The sequence below is a fragment of the Eleutherodactylus coqui genome, chromosome 3 (genome assembly GCF_035609145.1).
Source record: "Eleutherodactylus coqui strain aEleCoq1 chromosome 3, aEleCoq1.hap1, whole genome shotgun sequence".
Taxonomy (NCBI): Eukaryota; Metazoa; Chordata; class Amphibia; order Anura; family Eleutherodactylidae; genus Eleutherodactylus; species Eleutherodactylus coqui.
In genome coordinates, this window is record NC_089839.1 from 188,932,343 (window position 1) to 188,953,198 (window position 20,856).

At 42.9% G+C, this 20,856-nt stretch overlaps 1 protein-coding gene across 1 annotated transcript in view; it reads right to left on the reverse strand.

Moving 5' to 3' along the window:
- SUCLG2 (succinate-CoA ligase GDP-forming subunit beta) overlaps positions 1-20,856 on the reverse strand; it is a 210,751-nt gene that overhangs the window by 15,611 nt on the left and 174,284 nt on the right. Inside the window, exon 10 of the mRNA XM_066596666.1 lies at positions 13,555-13,675. Within this exon, the coding sequence (XP_066452763.1) occupies positions 13,555-13,675 (121 nt within the window). The remainder of the gene's footprint in view (positions 1-13,554; positions 13,676-20,856) is intronic.

Below are 20,856 nucleotides of genomic sequence, written 5' to 3' on the forward strand. Positions count from 1 at the left end.
ATTGGTAGTCTAAGATCCTACATGCTGATCTAACTGGCCATCAGCATGGTGCTATCGGAACAACATCTCCTGGTCCATTACTCAGGGATACAATTTGTGTGCTCTTTTCTCCATTGGAGTCTCACCTTAGACAGCTATGGGGCTGACACTGGTTGTCTCTGCTGTTAAATGTTGTTCTAGCCAATCTGTGCTGAGGAATGACAAGTTGTGGATTTGGGCACATTAGTTGGAGTAGCAGCAGCTTTGTATTCTGCTGCAAGCCGACTGACTGCAGTGCCTGTTCATCAGACCAATTCCAGACATCCTTCTCTGACCCCTTTTGGGGACGAATTGTTCACACCAACAGGATCCCCTTACACTGTATGTTTTCTGTCAATCATACCATTCCACGAGGAAATCCCCAAAAGGTTGGCAGTGAAATCCTGGCTCAGCTAGTCTAGAATCGATGACCAGTTCTAGCTGGAAGTCCCTCAGATGACTGTTTTTTTTCATCTAATGTGGATTCACGCACAATTTATTGCATGATATTCTGATGCTCTCCAGGGTCACGGCTCTAATCTACATACAGGTAATCTCCAATCGTGAAAGGGCTGGGGGCTCTAATAAAGTGGCCAGTGTATGAGATAATATACTGTCAACTAGACAAGGAAAAGCCTGTGTAATCTAAGACATAATAGTACCGCAGGAGGCTATTCTGTGCACCTTATACGAAATAGTGTTATCGCTGGTTTTTACTTCATGTGTCCCATAACAAAACATGATAATCCGCTCTCTCGGCAGGTGGGCATCCTCTTGATTAGTCGAGTAAATATATGCAATTAGAAAGTTACCATGTTCAAAGGGACCGGTAATCCCTTCCTCATCCCCTGATCAAACAGCCTGTAATTATTATACAGTTGGTAACAAAGATTTGCTCATAAAATCCCTCTAAATCAAGGCAGATTTGACTGATTAAAACTTTCATCAAGACGATTTGTAATTCACTGAATGAGGACAAAGATTATTCAGGCGGCTGTAGAGCTGTATTCTCAGAGCTCTTCCTAGTTAAGAACGCCATGAGTGGGAAGAAATTGCTTCTTAAAGGGGAAAGGAGCCGATGTACTTCCATCCAAGACTAATACTGCAGTAACCTACAGCAATATGTAGTATATACGGTACACTTGCACTGATCCTCCGTGTGTCTTCTACTGTAGAACGTCACATGCAGAATGGTTTGCAGAATTTTGCTGCCTTCCTGTTAGCTCCCTGGTTGCACGATCCAACTACACTAAGTACACCCGAGCAAGGTGGGATTTATTTCCATATGCTAATACTTAGTGGTGCTCCTTTGGTCCTATTGACATTGAATACTCTCCATAGCCTACTTTCTATTAATGTTCAAAGTAATTCCCTCCATTCATCCTGCAAACATCTGGCCAGTTTCCTCGAAGACGATGGACACTGTTCATATTTCCTGACCTGACATTCCAATTCATCTGTAGTGTTCAAGTGGGGATTCTATGCAGCTGGTCCAATCGTGGGGCATTCATATCCTCAAACCAATGTAAAATAGTGTGGATTTGTGACAAGGCGCCTTGCCTTGTTGGAAGTATGACTGACCATTCTCAGAGTATGGTCAAATTGTTGGCAGCACATTGTCTTGAGTGTTTAGGGAACACCTCCGTGTTCATGGTTCTTGCTACTACAACCAATGGCCAGAGACCATGTCACATAACACATCCTCAGACTATAACAGAACCTCCGCCATACTTACCTGTTGCCACAACAGACTCCGGAAAAAGACAAGGCTTGTCTGTATGGATAATACATAGACACATCCCACCTGCCTATACCCTTTACTGTAAGCTCTACACATTGCCTCAGGTTTCCACCTGCTGCATGGTCCTCTTCTGTACCAGCAAACATGGAACAATAGCTCTTATAGCTCTATTCCTCGCACTACAAATGCAGCTGGACTCCTCAGGTCTCTGTAGGACGCCATGCACAGTATACATCAGCACTGCAGAGCTCAGATAACATAGTAGGGAGGTTGCCAGCTACTCCTTTGTTGTGCTGCGGCTGTTTGAAGGAGGACGCTTAGGGCTATGCAATAGAATTGTAAGAGGACTGGAAAATGCCTCTATGTAGACCGGTTTGTCTGAAATCCCCCTCACCGGAGACTCAACAGCTTGTGGCCTTTTATGGATCCTGACCAGGCAACTAAAAAGACCAGGCACTACTAGGCAGCACACATTCAGGTTAAAGATGTCAATACCAGTTCTTACAACCTAAAAAAAGGAGCAAATACTGGAGTAACATGGCATCTAATGCAATGCAAACATTTATAAAAATAATGGCAGCCACTTAAAGGGGTTGTCCAGGGTTAGAAAAACATGGCTGCTTTCTTCCAAGAGCAGCATTGCGCTTGTCTGTGGGTTGTTGCTGGTATTCCATTCACTTCAATGGAGCTGAGCAGCACTACCATGCACAACTCTATGGAGAAGGGTGGTGCTGTGTTTGAAAGAAAGTAGCCATGTTTCTCAAACTCTGGACAACCCCTTTAAAGGGGTTTCTCTGGACTTTAAAACTGCTAATCTGGAAAAAATAAAATAAAACATTTAAAAACCTATTAAAAATTCTGCGGTCCCCTATGCACTGATGTGAGAATCTTGAGTGAAGTCATCATACATGCCAGTCTCATCCAATAGTTGCCATGGGATGTTAGGTTCTTATGGGCTGTTAGGAAAATGACACTTATCTTAAGCTACTTTATTATTTATGCCTTAAAGTATTTTAGTTCAGCTACATAAAAACTCTTAAGAGAAAGCAGTTGGAATGCTTTGCAGAAAACATCACACACACACACACACACAGTTTCTCTCGGTTCCTTATTTAATGAGAGCAGAAAGAAATTAACAAAAAGATAGAGATACTGGATCTTGGATAATAGTTTTAGCCATAGATGGATGACTTATCTTCAGCATGTCACTTCTCTACTCTACAGAAGAATCAGTTCAAACCAGCTGTATAGTGATAATGCAAAACACTGTAAATTAACACGCCATAAACAGATGCCAGATAACATGGGAGCCTTGAGCTGAAATATTTGCTGAAAACAAACATGTACATAGGTTAAATGTATTCCTATAAATTTATTTAACAAGTTGCAACTGGTTGTATGTTATGATATTCTTATGATTGGCCCTCTGTAGGGTGTTGTTTTTTCTCAAAATATTTAAACTGTTGAACAAAATAATATAGCAGACTCAGCTCATGGAACACCTTTCATGATGTGTTATGTCTCGATTTTTCTGAGCCGTACCAACCACACCTAATTTGGCACCCACAGTATATCTATCTAATAGTGCAATTGTGTTAACAGGTCAAAACGTTATGTAGTATGTACCAAGAATGGCCACTTTATTAGAGGCCCCGGACCTTTCATGATTGGAGCTTCCCTGTATGGAAATTATCCTTGTGACCCCGGAGTGCAGCATTAAAAAAAAAAAATTACATCACAAGTTTTCCATGGATCAGTTTTAGTGTGAATCCACATTAGATGAGAAAATCCAGTGAATGGAGACTTTCAACAGAGCCTGATCATCGTCGCTAGGACTAGCCAGGGGCAGACTCTTACCAACAACCATGTGTGATTTTCTCGTGTTGCAGTGTGGAGAATATACAGAGACTAGTAATTATTAGGAAATTCTAGTATACAGCTCTCGCACATGCATGTCACACACAGCTCTAGTACATGTACATCACATGCAGCTCTGCTACATACATTCTTCATCCCATACAACAGGGATCGCATGCCAAACAGCAGAGTCCTGCACACACTGATCACCTTCTAGTCACGAGACCCCCGGACTCCTCCCATACAGGTGATGAATGAACTGTGATGACGTCAGTGTCATGTGATCAGGGGTGGAGCATGTAACTCACTCACGGACGGACAGGTGGTAGTTAGTATTTTGAATGGAGTAATCAAGGAAAAACCATCCAGCAAAAGAGAACATGAACAACTTTCCACTGAAAGGGGTCATGGGAAGATGTCGATCAATTCTGACAAACTGGTAGAATGCAGTCCGGCAAAGTGCACTTGAACGCAACTCGTGGGTTCAGACATTTTAGTTGGAGCACCAAACTCGTTTCTTAGCCTGAATTGGCTATAGCAGCAGATGACCAGTTTGAGTGCCATTGCTGTGTAAGAGAAACACAAAGATGAAATTCCAGGGTGCAAACGAGCAACCACTGAAAGAATTCATTGCCGAAGGGGTCAGAAGAGGATGTCCGAAATTGTTCTAATGCACAGGTACTGCACAGTGAAGCACACTACAACCAAATACAATACTGATGCTCCTACAAATGTGTCCATACAAATCTGGGCTATGGGGCATAATAGCAGATGACCAGGTCCAGCGCCATTGCTGTCTAAGAAAAAGAAGAGACATTTTGGCGGGCAAAATAATGCAAAAATTGTATCACTGAGCAGCAGAAAAACATCACCTACTCAGATGAATCCAGGTTTCTGTTACATCATGCTGATGGGAGGTCAGAACTTGGCACAAGCAGAATTAAGCAATGACCCCTTCCTGTCAGCTGGTCAGAAAATATCTGCACCTGCAGCAACTACAAGAAGCTTCCTGTCCACAGGGGCCGATATTCCAGTCAAATGATTTCAACACCTAGTGGACTCTACATCACGACAAACTGCTGCAGTTCTAAAGGCAAAAGGAGGTCCAACTATTAGACGGGGGTCTTTAATAAAGTGGCCAGTGTACTGTATATTACAGATTTTTCTACAGCTTGGTGGTGAAATTGAACATTTACTGCTGAGTTCACCATAGGGTACATCTGAATATGAAGAGTCCCCAGCAGAAACACATCATATGATCAATTTGGTCTGCAGACCCTTGTATCAAAAAGGGATTGTCTAAAGTGGAGAACTCCTTTAAGGATATTTGTAAGAGATACATTCAACTTCTAAAAAGAAGTCTGCAATATTTTTTTTTCTTGGAAATAAGAGCAGGTAGAAACCTGGGACACATTTTAGAAGACATTGGCATTCTTAGGGACTGATAGAGAGATGGCAGCATGGCTCAGTCTACAGAACCCATGTCACAGCGGCTGGAGTTGGAAGCATTTTCTAGACTTAATATGGTGACGTTCCTGCTCCAAGAACAGCGTCGTTCACTTACGTCGAATGACACTCATCAACATTCTTCGCCGGTTGAGTGAGACATGCGGTTAAGGAGTCATGGACGTGAAAAATGTAGATTATGGGTATGACAGCTTTATGGCGACCAAATTTGTGTGATGGCGAACCAAGAATGAGCTTTGGCCACACACCAGCCGGTCCGACAACAACATGACTGTGCGAACAAGTGGCTATGGAGGACTGGCGATTGACTGTGGAACGGATGGCTTGCAAAGCAGTCATTTCCATAGGATCTGTGCACACCATTATGCGTGAAGACATGAAGATGCAAAAAGTTTACTCTGATTGGGTGCCGTAAATCCACCAAGACAACATCGTGCCTAACGGGTGGCCCTTATTTAGAGTTTTCTTCATGATAACTCTGTAGGGGTTCTCAAGCTCCCTTCTCACCTGTTCACGGTACGGTAGTACATCTTCCAGTCGTGCAGCTCTTGCATTGGGGATTTTCCAGTGGGCAAAACAGACCCCTAAGCAGAGGCCATGCCATCATGAAGTTGACATTGTGAAAAATGCGTATGTCACAACAGAGATTACGTATAGTGCCCGAAAATAAGACAGTGTCTTATATTAATTTTTGTTCAAAAAGGTTTAACTTTTTTTTACATGTATAGCTGCCTGGACACTATTTAAATTGCCTTTTTTAATTAACTTAGCAGGGCTTAATTTTGGAGTAGGGCTTATATATCAAGCATCCTCAAAAAGCCTGAAAAATCATTTTGCATCCTCAAAAAGCCTGAAAAATCATGCTATGTCTTATTTTCAGGGGATGCCTTATTTTCAGGGAAACAGGATAATAATACTTTCAGTTTTCTGGGGCAAATGTAGCAGACCTTACAAATTGAGTGCACCTCGTATTTTAGAATTCGTTAACTTCGATATCATTAGCATTCTCTTTACAATCACAGGATATGATGGCGCCATATCATTATGGTGTACCGCACACAAGCCCATGTGTAGTAGCTCAGCATCCTAATGACTGGGGCTGGAGAGGTCTGCGAAGACATTCATAATATCAATACCTGTATTTACTGAATACGTTTTGCATCGTCGGCACAATCCGAGTTGTCTGTGTACTTTTGGAATATTTGGTTCAACTTTGTGCCTGCCATCAGCATTGCTTCCACCGCACTTGTCATTGCGAATTAGCATTTCCTGATGCAGACTGTGCACATCAACAATTACCTATACGCCGTGGCTGCGGTTCATCTCACAGATACCAACTCATATTATCTGTTACCTTCTTTATCTAATGCAGCAACATCTCGGGAGCGACGAGACAGACGGGGCAGACTGGAGAGCGTGTAGACTGCTACTTATTGGGCTCCGATCTAGTGCTCCATTCATCCAAATAGAATGCAAGAACTAAAAGTACAGACTGACACAAATGGGAGAAGGAAGGTTTTTATATGTTCATGAACCCTTCCTGCTGCAGCTCTTTATTTTTTTTCCTCCCCACTTTTAAAAAAAAAAACATAACCCTTATTTTTCCAGTGTTGTAGCTACATGAGGGTTTTTTTGCCGGATGAGTAGTATTTTTTTTAATGGTAACAAATAATGAACCATGTAATGGATTGGAATTTTTTTTTTTTTAATTTCTAAGTGGGAAGCAATTAAAAAAAAAAATACAACTGCACAGTTTTTGGTAAGAGTTTGCTTTTAGGACCTTCAAGATTGCAGTGCTAGCTTTTATTCTATGGGTTAGTATGAGTATGGCGATGCCAGATTATATCGTTTTTTAATGTAGTCTGACTTAAATAAAATACTTTTTTAAAACAAAAAAAGTTGCTTTCTGTTGCTATCTTTTGACCCCCATACCTTATTTTTCTATTGATCGTGTTGTATGAAGGCTCAATTTTTGCAAAGTGAGCTATTTAGTTTTTTTTAGTAATACCATTTTGGGATACATACAACTTTTGATTCAATTTTTTTTTCCTGGATACAGGGTGACCAAAAAAACCCCACAGTTCAGATACTGTGTATATATTTTTTCTGATGGTTTTCACTGTGCAGGGTTAACCCCTTATGGACATGGCCTATTTTGGGTTTAAAGACGCAAGGATTTTTGGCGGATTTTCATCTCCATTTTTCAAAAGCCATGACTTTATTTTTCTGTCGACACGGTCTATAAGGGCTTTTTTTTTGCGTGGCGAACTGTCGTTTTTTGATGGTACCATTTTTGGTTACATAGACTATATTGTAAAACTATTATTTTTATAACTGGGAGAGAAAACGCATCAATTCTGTAATAGATTTTTTTTTTTACAGCGTTAATCATGCAGCATAAATGACAGTATATTTTTACTGCAAGTTCTTATTTTTTAGGTTTTTCCACTTTTCTGCATAAATCCCCTTTTTTTCTAAATCGCTGCATTCAAAGTCCCATAACTTTTTAATTTTTCTATGTACGAAGCTCTGTGAGGGCTTATTTTTGTAAGTAAGCTGTAGTTTTAATTGGTACTATTTTGGGGTACATACAGCTTTTTTGACCACTTTATTGTGTTTTCTGGGAGCAAAATGCTAAAAATGAGCATTTTGCCTCATTTTCTTAGGGTTTTTTGCTGTGCTGGATAAAAAGCATGTGCAACTTCTTGTACACGTCGTTACGGACGCAACGATAACAAATATGTGGGATTTTTATTTTTTTAACCTTTTTTTATATTAATATGAGAAAAAGCACATAAAAAAAGGAGTTTTATTTTTCGTTCATTATTTTTTATTTTTATTTTTTACAACATTTGTGTACCTCTGGGGGACACCATAGCACTGATTATCGCTGTGGTAAGGCATTGCAGGTCTTCTCTCCTGCAATGCCTTATCGCTTGTTACAGTGATCACAGGCACTGGCAATACAGGACGCCGGTATGTGGCGCCCTGTTGCCATGGCAACCAGCTGGGCTCTCTGCGATTATATAGCTTGAGCCCGAGAACGTCATAGAGGGAGCAGGGAAGGGGTTAACAGCGGGGGGGGGGGGGGGGGGGGGAGGGGGGCGCATCTCCGATGCACCCCCGCTGTTAAAGCGGGAGGCCGGCTATCAGTGACAGCTGGCTCCCGCTCCTGGATAGCGCAGGATCGCTTATGATCTCGCGCTTTTCCCAGAACGCAAGTTTACGCCCTGTTGAGGAAGTACCCCGCTGCCAGGACATAAACTTAGGCCATGGAGCGTGAAGGGGTTAATGATGTTGTGATCTTTTAATAATTTGGGCATTGCAGAAGCAGCAATACCAAATTTTTATTTATTTTTTTCATATATGAGAGGCCTAGGAAAAGATTTCTAGCTTTTATTTTTAATATAACTTTTTTCTACATTTTTCGTTATTTCTATTTCAGCCCCCATAGGAAGTTTGAATTTGCAATCAATTGATCGATCATACAGTATAATGCAATACAATACATTATATCACGCTTCGGCAGGCAGTCTATCATTCATGGCAGACCTGGAGACCTTCAGAAGGCCCAAGGCTGCCATGAAAACTGAAAGCCACCACTTATTGCAATGCGGAGGGGCCTCTAGAGACTGCCAAACGCTGATCAGGGCGTCTAAATGTCACTGTCAGAACTGACAGCATAGTTTAAAGAGTTAACAGCTGTTGTCAAAGATAGCCGACACCAGTCATGTACATAGCGGACTCCGCTCCTGAGCCGACTCTATACACAGGCATCTGGTGTGTGCTGTACGCAGGATAGGGGGTAAATGGCTGGTTGTTGGGGGTCCAACCACTGGAACCTCCAGCAATACTGAGGACGATGCCCATTCATAACCATCTCCTTAGAAAAGGTGGAGATTGATGCACTCGGCAAACTTCCTCTGTCCCATAGATGTGAGTAGAGCGTTGGTCACGCTTGTACAGCATTGTTCCATTTACATGGGGCATTGGATGGTGTCATTCTTGGGATCATTGGGAGTCCCAACAACCAGCCATTAATCCTTTAACTTGTGTAAAGGTGATGAACGTTTTTGGTGGTAAAACCCCTATAATCATCATTACAAGAGGGTGAATAGCAGCAGCCGCCATTTGCAGCCTCTCCCTTTGTCTTAAGGATGGCCTCAGCCTACTTGATCTCTGTTGACAGAGTAAGCACTATCCTCGTGAGGCAGGCTTATGTCAATAAATGTGTCTGAATGCAAGTTATACAGGGAATTCTCCAACAAGCAGATCCAAATCTAGTCCAAGGGAACATGTACCAATAAGGCCGTCCATGCAGCTGCTAAGGGGTGTCTGGAGAGAGGGGAGCCAGTCCAAATTGGTCTCAGATACTATCTTACCAAAAGTAATTGGACATCTGAGCAAGAAAATCACATATGCTAATACTTACTGGGGCTCATTTGGCCTTAATGACATTGCATAATCTCCATGGCATACTTTCTACTAACATCTGATACACTTCAGCTGGTATTTCCCTCCATTCATCCAGTAAACATCTAGCGAGTTCTCCCAAAGATGATGGCCGCTGTTCATAATTCCTGACCCAACGTTTCAGTTCATCGAAAAGATGTTCAGTAGGGTTCAGGTGGGGACTCTGTGCGGCCAGTCCAATCGTATGACATACATCCAACACTGTTTTACATTGGTTTGAGAGAATGGGTGACAAGGAGTGTTGTCTTGTTGGAAGTATGGCTGACCATTCTTAGAGTATTACCACATTGTCGGCAGCACATTATTGTCTAGAATGTCAGGGTAAACCTTCATGTTCATGGCTCTTGTCACTACAACCAATGGCCAGAGACCATGCCACAAAAACATCCCCAGACCATAACGGCGCCTCCACCATACTTGCCTATTGGCACAACACACTCAGGCAGAAGGCATTCCCCAGCGTCCTCCACACCCAGGTATGTCCATCTGATATGAAGATGAAGTAGTGCGATTCATCACTTCATAGAACGTTCTTCTACTGCTCAACTGTCCAATGATGAAGCTCCTCCTTGTAGACGGGCATTGCGTCTCGTGATGGACAGCTTGTGTGCAGCGGCATAACTCACATATCCAATAGCATGCAGTTCCCGTTACTATGGCTGACACCTCCAAGGGTCTGCATCTTATGTAGCATGGTATAGGACACAGGACATGCTAATAAGACACGATCCATTCTACTGATACGGGTGTCCAAAAACTTTTGCTAGGATGGTGTATTAGTGGTTGGCGATAACCTATACAAGGAGGAGATTATCTCAGCAGGTGCTATAAGGTTTGCAGTGGTGTGGAGAATGTACTCAAGTCATGAAAATGGGATCCGGGCACTAGGACCGTCTGCCACATTGGTAGAGTGTGTGTCAAGCAGCTCTAGAAAGGGGGTAATGTTTTATCATTGCTATGGTGTCTGCAAATGATGGATAGATGAACGTCGTCGTAACAGTATATTTACGAAGACTCCTGTAGTGATTACTGGGAAGACGCGACAGAACTTCTCTTTGATCTCACGGAAACATACACTTGGAGAATTTTACAAGAAAGCTTCGAGGAATAATTTTGTGCTCTGCTTTTCTGACATGTTTTGATAGCTCAGCGATGGCAAATTAATGTTCTTTTAAAACAAGGTGATTACAGATGAACACTACTAATGTTTAGAAGAGCCTTGAAAGGCGGCACAGTTCACCTCGCTCTCTCGCTCGCTTTCCCTTTTATATCGTAGTACAAAAAGAGAGACGCATACAGCATGAAATACAGATGCACATTTGCCTTTGGGATGTTGAAAAAGAAGGACATGATTGTCTTTGCTGTGACGGGGACAAATCGAACTGACATTACTGCGAGAACCAAACCTACGTGTGCTAGACTTTGAGGTGCAAATGGCAGTGGGTGGAAAGGGAAAAAAACAAAAAACATAAAACAAAAACTTAAAGCAAAAAAAAAAAAAGGTAAAGGTAACTTGATAAACAAGTCTGATAACAGAGTAGCTGTATGGAGTGAATAACGGACAACAACCCTTTGCCCAAGGATATGGTCTATGCCGAGAGCGTACCACACTTCCCAGATACGTCTGCAAAGCTCTAACTCAATGCAGCTCACTAATTATATAATTGATTGCCGATTGTGGCCATTAACAATAAACATAGTTTGCCTAATTGCATGGTCATTAACAATAGTCAGATTCCCTTTAAGTGGTTTAGACACCATGATTATAGCTCAAAAGATGCCTTTTGAGTGATAATCCTTGTGTGCCTTTACAGCGCAAAGTGATTGCTCAAATGTTGAGCGATCACTTTGCACTCTGAGCGGGGGATGCAGAAGAAAAGGGGGTCGCTTGTCTTCTGCATACAGCTGTTCTCTGCTCGGAGCGTCTGGCTGTTATGCAGCTGAGTGCTCCGAGCAGGGTATGCAGAAGACAAGCGGGGCCGCTGTGTTCTTCATAGCCCGGCTGTTCACAGAGCGATCAGCTGGTATACAGCTGTGCGCTCCATGCGAAGTATAAAGAACACAGCTGGACTGCTGTGTTCTTCATACCCTGCCTGTGTTCAGGGAGCAGGATACAGCTGAAACAATAGTATGAGCTGTAATCCGCTGTGAACTCCTGATAAGGCTCATCGTTGTCTTTCAGCGAGCTGAAAGACAACGATCAGCGACTGCTTAACGAAAACTGCACAATGTTGGCTTTTGAGTGAGTTTTGAGCGATAATTGTTGTGTCTAAATGGGCATTTACTGTCATGATCTTTGAACCCCATACCAGGGAACTAGGAGTTCAGGGGCTGGTGTTTGACACTCGTTCCTGCGAACACACTGTGCGTCTCATTTCCGCCGGCTATGTGAGCTCGCTCTCCCATAGAGTGCATGCACAAGACCGGCTGAAAAAAAATCACGCTATGTGCACTTGGCAGTTTTGCAAGGACACCCGGTAAGTATGAATCAGCACCCCAGTCTCACTGTTCCCTCACCTTTGAGCCCCATAACATAGTTAATGAGGCTCAAAGGTCATGAGAGGTTTGCTTTAAATCTATGAGGTCTGATAAGTCTTAACTAAGGCAGGCAATGGGCTAATAGGACAGGGGGCACCGAGTGCACTGGTTTGTATACTCCCCTGCTTCCCCGTTTCCTCGCTGCCTGCACGCAAACCCAACGCTTGGTTTGTTGAGTGAACTCCCTGTCTTCATTGCATGTGCGTGCACACCGTCCCTCTTATTATGGCTGGTGTGTGTGCATGGAAGGAAGACAAGGAGTCTGCTAAATAGACCAAGCACTGGATTTGTGGATGGATAGCAAAGAAAAGAGGAGTCAGGTAAGTATGAATGTCACATCCCCGGACTCATGCGGCCCCTGTCCTATCAGGCCATAAGCTTAGTTTATGAGGCTTGTAGGACCTGACAGGTTCCCTTCAGTCAACCAGAATGAGCTACAGCTTATAGTCACATCTCAGGATCCTACCCTTGGATAGATCACAGGTTGTCAACAACACAATCCAAACACCCCGATGGTGGGACAACCATGCAAAGTCACACAGGACCACAATCTATGGATCCAATATGCAAACCTTAAAGTAGATGTGACCCCATCCAGGAAGTAGTAAAAAGAAAGTCTTTAGTCATCCGTAAACAGCAGCAATGTTTCGACAAGTCTTTATCAGGCTGTTTGAGGAAATGTTGCTGGTGTTTATGGAAGAATAAAGACTTTGTATTTAGGGCACCCTAAATGGGGTCACATCTACCTATAATCTTACTGGTAAAACCTCCTCAACTACTTAGATGAAGGATACACTTTGAACAGTTCACATGAGAAATTCTTGGTATTATTGGTATTTGTGAAAGACAGCTTATAATGGCCGTGTATAGAGCGGGATCGGCTTCTGATCCCATTGCATACAAACTCCACACACCCAGGACGTACATATAGGTCCTGGGGGACTGTGGCGTTAAAATTACATTGTCGGCCAAAGCTTTAGGCATCAAAATCATCTGCCCCAAGTGACAAGATGACCACATTGTGTATACTGGAGAGGCACAATTTTGTTCATTTTATATAACAATGGCAGATTTTCTTTGAGACAACCTTCATAAGAATGTGGTTTTGTAACTTTTAAGCTTTTCTTTATTGAAAAAAATTGAATGTTCAAAAAAAAAAAAAAAAAAGTGGTTTTGGCCTACTTACCCATCCCATAGATGCTATGGTGATGAGGACAACCAAGTATGAGACATACTGTATAGTTCCATAATACATACACATGAGGGCAGAGCGGTTTTGATAAACTACACAATATCAGGCTAAGATGTATATACATAGGATGTACTACTATAGGCTATCCCTCACACTCATCACCATAGTATCTACAACAAGCTTCATGCCTCATATCATCTACATCCATACAAGAGATGTGAAGCTACCCATCTCAAGCGGATGAAAAAAACCCCAAAACCTAAATTACCTTCGAGTCTGACCACCAGAGGCACTTTGAGTTCCAGCTCTCGGCAAGCTTTTGTTATCCCGTTGGCAACGATGGCACAATTTACTATTCCTCCAAAAATGTTTATAAGAATCGCTTCAACCTGAAAAACAGAACAGAATTATAAATTTTACCATTCTTGGTCCGACAAAGAAACCTCAGCCAGTGATATGGCAAAAGCTTACAAATAGTAATACCATCATACAAAAACTTCTGGAGACAGGCCTGTGGAGGCCCCACAAATGGTGGTGGCCCTAGGTCAACCGTACCATTGGCTTATGTTTCACACAACCACTATTGAGCTTCACGCTACACTCCTATCTGGAGAACTTGTGAAATAATTTCTCTTGGGTTCCATGGTGAAAAAGCAAAACATAAGAGAAATGTTGAGAGGAGTCTTAATAATGGTTATCGCACTGAGTGGTGGTCTTTGTAGCACGTTATGAGTGCTTTGGATGAAGCTATTAACTTCCGTTCAATGCCCTCTGCTCCCCCTTTCATGTGACAGTGGTGGTGGTCACCTTCCATCATAGTCTATTGAATAAAGCCGTCTGAGTGAACATGCTCAGCTGTCTTCCTATCTCCTGTTTAATACAATGTACCATTCATTCATTTTACTCATTTATATCACGCATATATTCCACAGAGTTGTATAGAGATAGTCATCACTTACGCTGGGCCCTGCCCCCATTGGGGCTCACAATCTATATTTGCCTACTAGTATGTTTTTGGAATGTGGGAAGAAACCGGAATACCTGAAGGAAACCCACACAAACATGGGAGAACATACAAACTCCGTGCAGATGTTGACCCTGGTCAGATTTTACCTGAGGACCCCAAGCATTGCAAGGCAATATCGTTAACCACTGAGCTTCCATGCTGCGCCATTCTGTACAAACGGTGGGCAAAGGACCCCTTTAGTACCTATTAGAGTCAGAATCCCACAGAAACTGTTATGTTCACTCCAACTATTGTAAAGAATAAAGATGAAAGAGCGGACAGGGGAAGTAGTCAAGGTCTTCCAGTTGCCCACTAATGTTCTAGCACCACGGTTTAAAATTAGGGCAGTAGGTTGCAATCTGCAAACTACCAGATAAAACATCACATTCTTCCAGCTGCAGTTTGTACAGAAAATTGTTAAAAATTGAAAAAACAAAAACAAAAACACCACAATGAAATCCTCCCCCCCCCCCCAACAAAGCATTCGCTACCTGTGTAAGAAGACGCCTGAGATCTCACACTGATCAAACTGTGATTAATACGGCTTCTTTGTGTTTACGTGTGATGCCAGGAAAACATAATCGGAACAAAAGCATTTAATCACCATCTGAGACGGGCCGTGTTTTGTCTTAGCGAACATGAAAGTTGTCACCTCCTCCCTAATCTGTTCTGTGTGCTCATCAAGGGATTTGAGAGAACGATACTTTTTTTGTATGAGTGAGCGTGCCTGACTTTAAGTGTAGAGGATTTATATGGTGTACGGACTGTAGACACACACTGCCGATACTAGTAGAGCATGAGAATTTACCGGTAGCTGGTCAAGTTTATGAAAGTCTACATCAAATAAGGAATTCCCAAATTATACCTTATAGATACAGTCACTAGAACGGAGTCGAGGTTAGAATCTCTCAACAGTGCCTGGATGAATCAAGGGTACCTCCTATGATGTTGCCCATTGTATCTTCCAACAGAAGTAGCTGGGGGTGGGAACTCTCCTGCAAAAGCATTCTTCCATCTATACATTTGCATAAATTACCCAGAGGAGCATGCATGGCTTTATAAGTCATCTCACACCTATTGGTGCTCTCCCTAAGGAGAAACGTTGCCCCTCCAGACCCGCATCATAGGCCTCTCACCCAGTCAAGCCAACAATCTACCTACCTACACTGATAGGGGCAAAGCCCCCGAAACAGTCAGTCTGTACATGGTTATCGTTTCCTTCTTGAAAAAACTCTTTGGCTTATATTCCCAATTATTGTTACAGGGACGGTTAAAGGGGTTTTATCACTATCTCAAAAATATTTTCACGCAGCTAGGCCCGTGGTAAAATAATAAAAAAACAAAAAACAAACAGGCTATACTTTGCAGCCAATCAAAGGGCACAGTGTTACTGTCCCAAACTCCTGGCATCATGGAGCACGCATCTGAGTTCCACCTGGAAGATGGAGCAGTGGGGAGCTACTTAGCTACATCGCGGGGGCCAGCAGAGAGGCGAGTATAAACAGGTTTTTGGAGGAGTTCTTTTTTTTAACCCTGGGACCAGTTGCTAGAAAAATTTTTTTTTTTGAGGGTTGTGATAAAGCCCCTTTAAATGGTCTGACATGGACTTGCAAGAATGCGGTCTTCTAACAGGTGGCGCTTTAGAGCCATCTTCCCATTAGCATTTATTTTTATAACGGCAGATTGTCCTTTTTTTGACAGCACCACGATCATCATTGATTCTGGCACCGAAGCAGTAAAACCGCCGAGATCAGCATTTGCTCCGAATGCAGCCATTGATGCTGGAGTGTGGCCTGGAATCACAGAAGACCGAGGTGACCCCTATAACATGTATGTCTGAATGCGATTTAAGGTAACCCTTCATGAAACCGTAACGAGCGGCACAGAAACCACCGAGTGAAATCAGATGCAGTTTTCATATTTGCTGTCGTTATGTTCAATCCTAATTAAAAATAAATAAATAAATCCATGTAATTAGAGGACTCAATCAATATCTAAGTGAGAGTCAGGTGGAGAATTCAATCCAGGGTTTTATCCTAAGCTTACAGACCAAAGCCGGCCAGTCAGTTAACCCTCGCTGCAGTACGGCTGGTAGACGTTTGGACACGTCTATTCTTTATCTACTTGTCTCGCTCGATGCTCATAAATCACCCCGGATTGACACAATCTTCTGATGTTCAGAAAACACAAGTTTTATTCCTTTATTTTTGGCAGGAGCAAATTTGTAGTTGGGGGGGGGGAAAAAATAAGTATATAGATATAAGAAAATAAGCGTACGCAGCATTTCACAGGCGGTAAGATTTTCAAGAGCGCAGCATAAAAGCTGATTTTATTAAAAGTTCATTCCAAAATACTAAAAACTCCAAAGCTCTGAACGTAACCTCGTGTAATAGACACATAAACCACGCCATCTTTATGTAAACTACGGGCTGTTTGCATTTATGGCCCTGCATCGCTGTGAATGCTGTTAGTCAGGGTCAATTGAAGAGGCAGACATTTTATCTGTGCTGTAAATAAGTTGGCGGAATGGAGTTCTTTAAGCTAATTAACTATGGGATGTTTACAGTGGGGGCATTATGGTGTTGGTGCTAACCCAACACAAGGAAGGTGGCCTGGAGGGGCCTAATGGCCGTGAATGGCCACCGCACAAGTAGGCTCTTCTCATGCCTCTCTCTATATGTTGTATACACATACACTAATGTGCTAAAAGGGGAACGCCTACTCCTGTGTAAATGGTCATTGACCCATGCCTACTACATTTCACCGCTTGTTGACTACTTGCAAACCTTTTTGGACTTCATGTACCCAAACAATGACTGGATAGTCCAGCAGGATAATGTACTGCATCAACAGGCCCACGTTGACCAGAACTGGTTCATGGAACATTCTGAAGAGTTCCTATGGATGGTGTGGCTAGCATATTTGCCTGATATACGTCCAATCAAGCATTTATGGGATGTTGTGGAGAGGTCCATTCACACCAGAGATCCTCCTGCACCTACAAATATCAAAGAGCTATAGGTGGCTATTCAGACGGAGTGGCTCAACATCCTCCAGACATCTTCCACCCACTTGAGGAATCAATGGCATCTTGCTGGGCAAGATGGGATCCCACACAATATTTGTTCCTGTCCCATGAGTTTTGGCATGTCAGTGTATATCCATCTATCTTTATATATTACAGACTAGGCTGGCAAGAAGCCGTAGGGCAAGCAGAGTAGGCCGTGCTGCTAGGACCAGGGGTCACTATCTAAGAGCTAGAGTCTGATGAATAGTCTAATGTCTTGTATCTTCGCTTTGTGCCATCCAATTATATAACTGTCCATGTCTCTAAGAATAACTCATGTGCACCACTCATGATCAAGGATGATTTGGGGGAGTGGTCTATGCAGTAAAAGGCGGAGGATATGCCAGAATAGTTTCAGTCAGACATTTTTTCAAAAGTAGGCGAGTGTGATGTAAATCACTAGCAAAGTTTGGTCCAATCCGCACTACTGTGTTCAACACTAAAATGCTATCACTATTGCCAATACTAGCGTTACACACTATTATTATGGAACGGAACCCCCAATATGTGCTAATACAAATGACCATAATGCTCTAGACATAAAGCAATAAGTCGGTGGGATACAGCTTGACCCCAAAACAGCCCCGGAAGTGGAAAAAAACCCAAAACATCCTAATACAGTTTCCTGGTGAGCAGTCTTCTCAGAAACACTAAGTGGGCTCATCTATCAAAATTGCCCTTTAGACTCTTGGTTGAGAAATAAAATGCTTGCAACAAATTAAGCATGCCCATGCACCTTCAGCAGCTACCAAAAGCAGTTTTCCACAGCCCGCCCCATTCACAGGGATGTTCAGCTCTCCCGAGTTTTTGTTTATTTACAGAGGTAAGTCGCAGCCAGACAGCTCCACCGCCAGCTTATCTCCCAGGGGAACAAAAAAAATGGGTGTTACAATTCGATGTCCCCGATCTTTTCCCCCTCCCCAATATCATCTGTTAGGGAAAAGTTGAGCCACCACCATACACATTATAGCCTCATCTGCCCGGTTGAAATTAGTGGGATCGAATGACTAAACACTAATGCATATGGCGGGATTTAAAGGGGTCATAGCAGAATATCAACAGTCCTATGAATAGGTGAGAAGTCTAAAGTCTGATCAGTGGGGGTTACACCATTTAGACTACCACTGATCCCAAGTATAGGGGCCAGTGCCCCCTCAGCCCCCACACACCTGATGTGGGGAGATTGAACGGAGTGGCAATCATGTATGCACGGTTCTGCACCGTTCATTTCAATGGGACTGACAAAAATAGACAACTACAAGCGCTCAGCTAATTTAGTCAACCACGCCCTTATTTAATCTGATGTCACTGCGGGTGGGCGCAGGAGTTCAGAATAGGGACACTGCGGCCTCTGAATGGCTGCAGTGGTCATGTTATATGCGGCGACAACATCTTCAACAAAGACCAGGAGTATGGTAAGGCTACAGCGCTGGATCAAGGCAGCAGAGGACAGGTCAGTAGAGCGGATACTGTTATTTTAGCACAGTTGGTGGTCTAGGGGCAATGTTGTCCGGTAACTGAATAACCCCTTTAAAGAGGTTCCGATTTCGCTCCATATCTAAAGCTGTCTAGTAACGGTACTATTATTTGGTCGTTGTAGGTTGGTTATATATGTACATTGCTTGGCGGCATTTCCTTAATTGTGTGGCGCTGATACTTAGTCACTGTGCAGTATATTATTCTGCAATGTACATGATGGTAGCGGTATGGCAGTTAGTTAGGTACTATGTGATAGTATGTAATATGGTTATTCATACAATGTATGACAGTGCCCCATGACTGCGTATGGGAGGCAACAAGAGAAGGCATCACTCAGGGCACTATGCAATATAAGAACAGCCCTGTGTGTAGACATTGGTGGGAAGTGACCCTCCTACACTGAACTTTGTCCATATAGTCCTTGAAAGGATAGACATAGGCTGAACAGACCAGAATGCTTTGGGTAGACTTCATGTGTAAGGCAAGAGGATGTGGATCCACTTTGACACGTACCGACTTGGCTGTGGGCTGAGGCGGCTGCACCTGGGGAACCCTGTTTTTAATGCTTAACCGCCTACTGGGTCTCCAAGCCCAAGGCAGCAAGCAGAAGCAGGGTCCAAAGTACAGAGCAAAGTCAGAATAGGCATGGGTAAAAACAAGGAATACCGGTGGGTTTATCACAATGGCTATGAGGTCAATTGCCCAATATAGAGAGCGCAGGAATGGGAATGGAGGGAAAATGGTTTAGGGTGTGCACTGACCCTTTAAGAGCGAGGGTGGGAGCGTATGTGAGACCTACGGGCAGACACCAGGGTGCAAGCAGAGAAGGGGCAGGAGCACGTCGAGGACTTCTGGCAGCAACAGGTGGCGGATATGTTGGGCTATAAATGCTGAATATTGATGCACAGCTGCGCTCTATGGTGCAGGTCCCATACGTTTAATCATCAGGCCACTAATTAAGTCCTCTATATGTATTGGGTTTGTCAGATTCATGACCACCGCACTCTGCGGGCAGATGTATGAATGCGAAGTCTTTTACAAGAGAATATTGATGAATGGCACAACATCCAGGAAGTCCATTTAGATAACTCTACTATTCCATCACATCTTGCAGCGTAAGGGGTTTCGTTTTTTCGCTAGAATTTCACGTGCTATTAAAATGCTGCGATATTCATTATTTAATAGAATCCCATTAATTTCAACAGTAAAAAAAAAACTCCAGGGCAAGCCTGCAATAATTGCTTGCGTAGTTAACATTCTTGTAATCAGTATTATTGCAAATGAAATTAAATGAAGAATGCAGGAGGGGAAAAGAGACATTGTTTCACAGATCGGTCAGATTATATAGTTTTAAATGTATACAAAAAAAGGTTTGGGTTATATAAGGGGGCGTTAATTGTATAAAAAAAAAGCTCAGCTCCTACATCAGGGTAGATTTAAAAGGGTTGTCCAGTTGTAAATTATTGCTGGCCTATCCTCAGGATAGGTTATCAGTATTAGATTGGCAGTTGCTCCGGGAAGCCCACTGATCAGCCATTCTATGGGGTGGTGCTCTCCTGCACTGAGCTCATTTCAGTTGCAAGCAGACAGCTCTGTTCCCACTGCAGTGGTCAAGCTTGGTATTACACACAAACTTCACATTGAAGTGAATGGGAACTTTGCCTGTAATACCAAGTCTGGCCACTGCAGTAAGAACAGAGTTGTTTGCTTCCTGCAAAAATCAGCTCTGTGCATGAGAGCACCAGCCCATAGAATGTCTGATCAGTGCTGGTCCTGGGTGACAGACCCTGCCAATCTAATACTAATGGCCTATCCTGAGGATAGGCCATCAATAGTTTAAAAACTGGACATAGCTCAGGCATACAGTATATATTGAATCGCTACTTTATATTAGAGACATCCATCTAGTAGCACGTTGGACCTCTTTTAACTAACAGATCAGAGGAGCCATGATGTGCCAAGAAAACAACCTCACACCATTACTCCACCTCCACCAGCCTGGACTCTGTATGCCACCT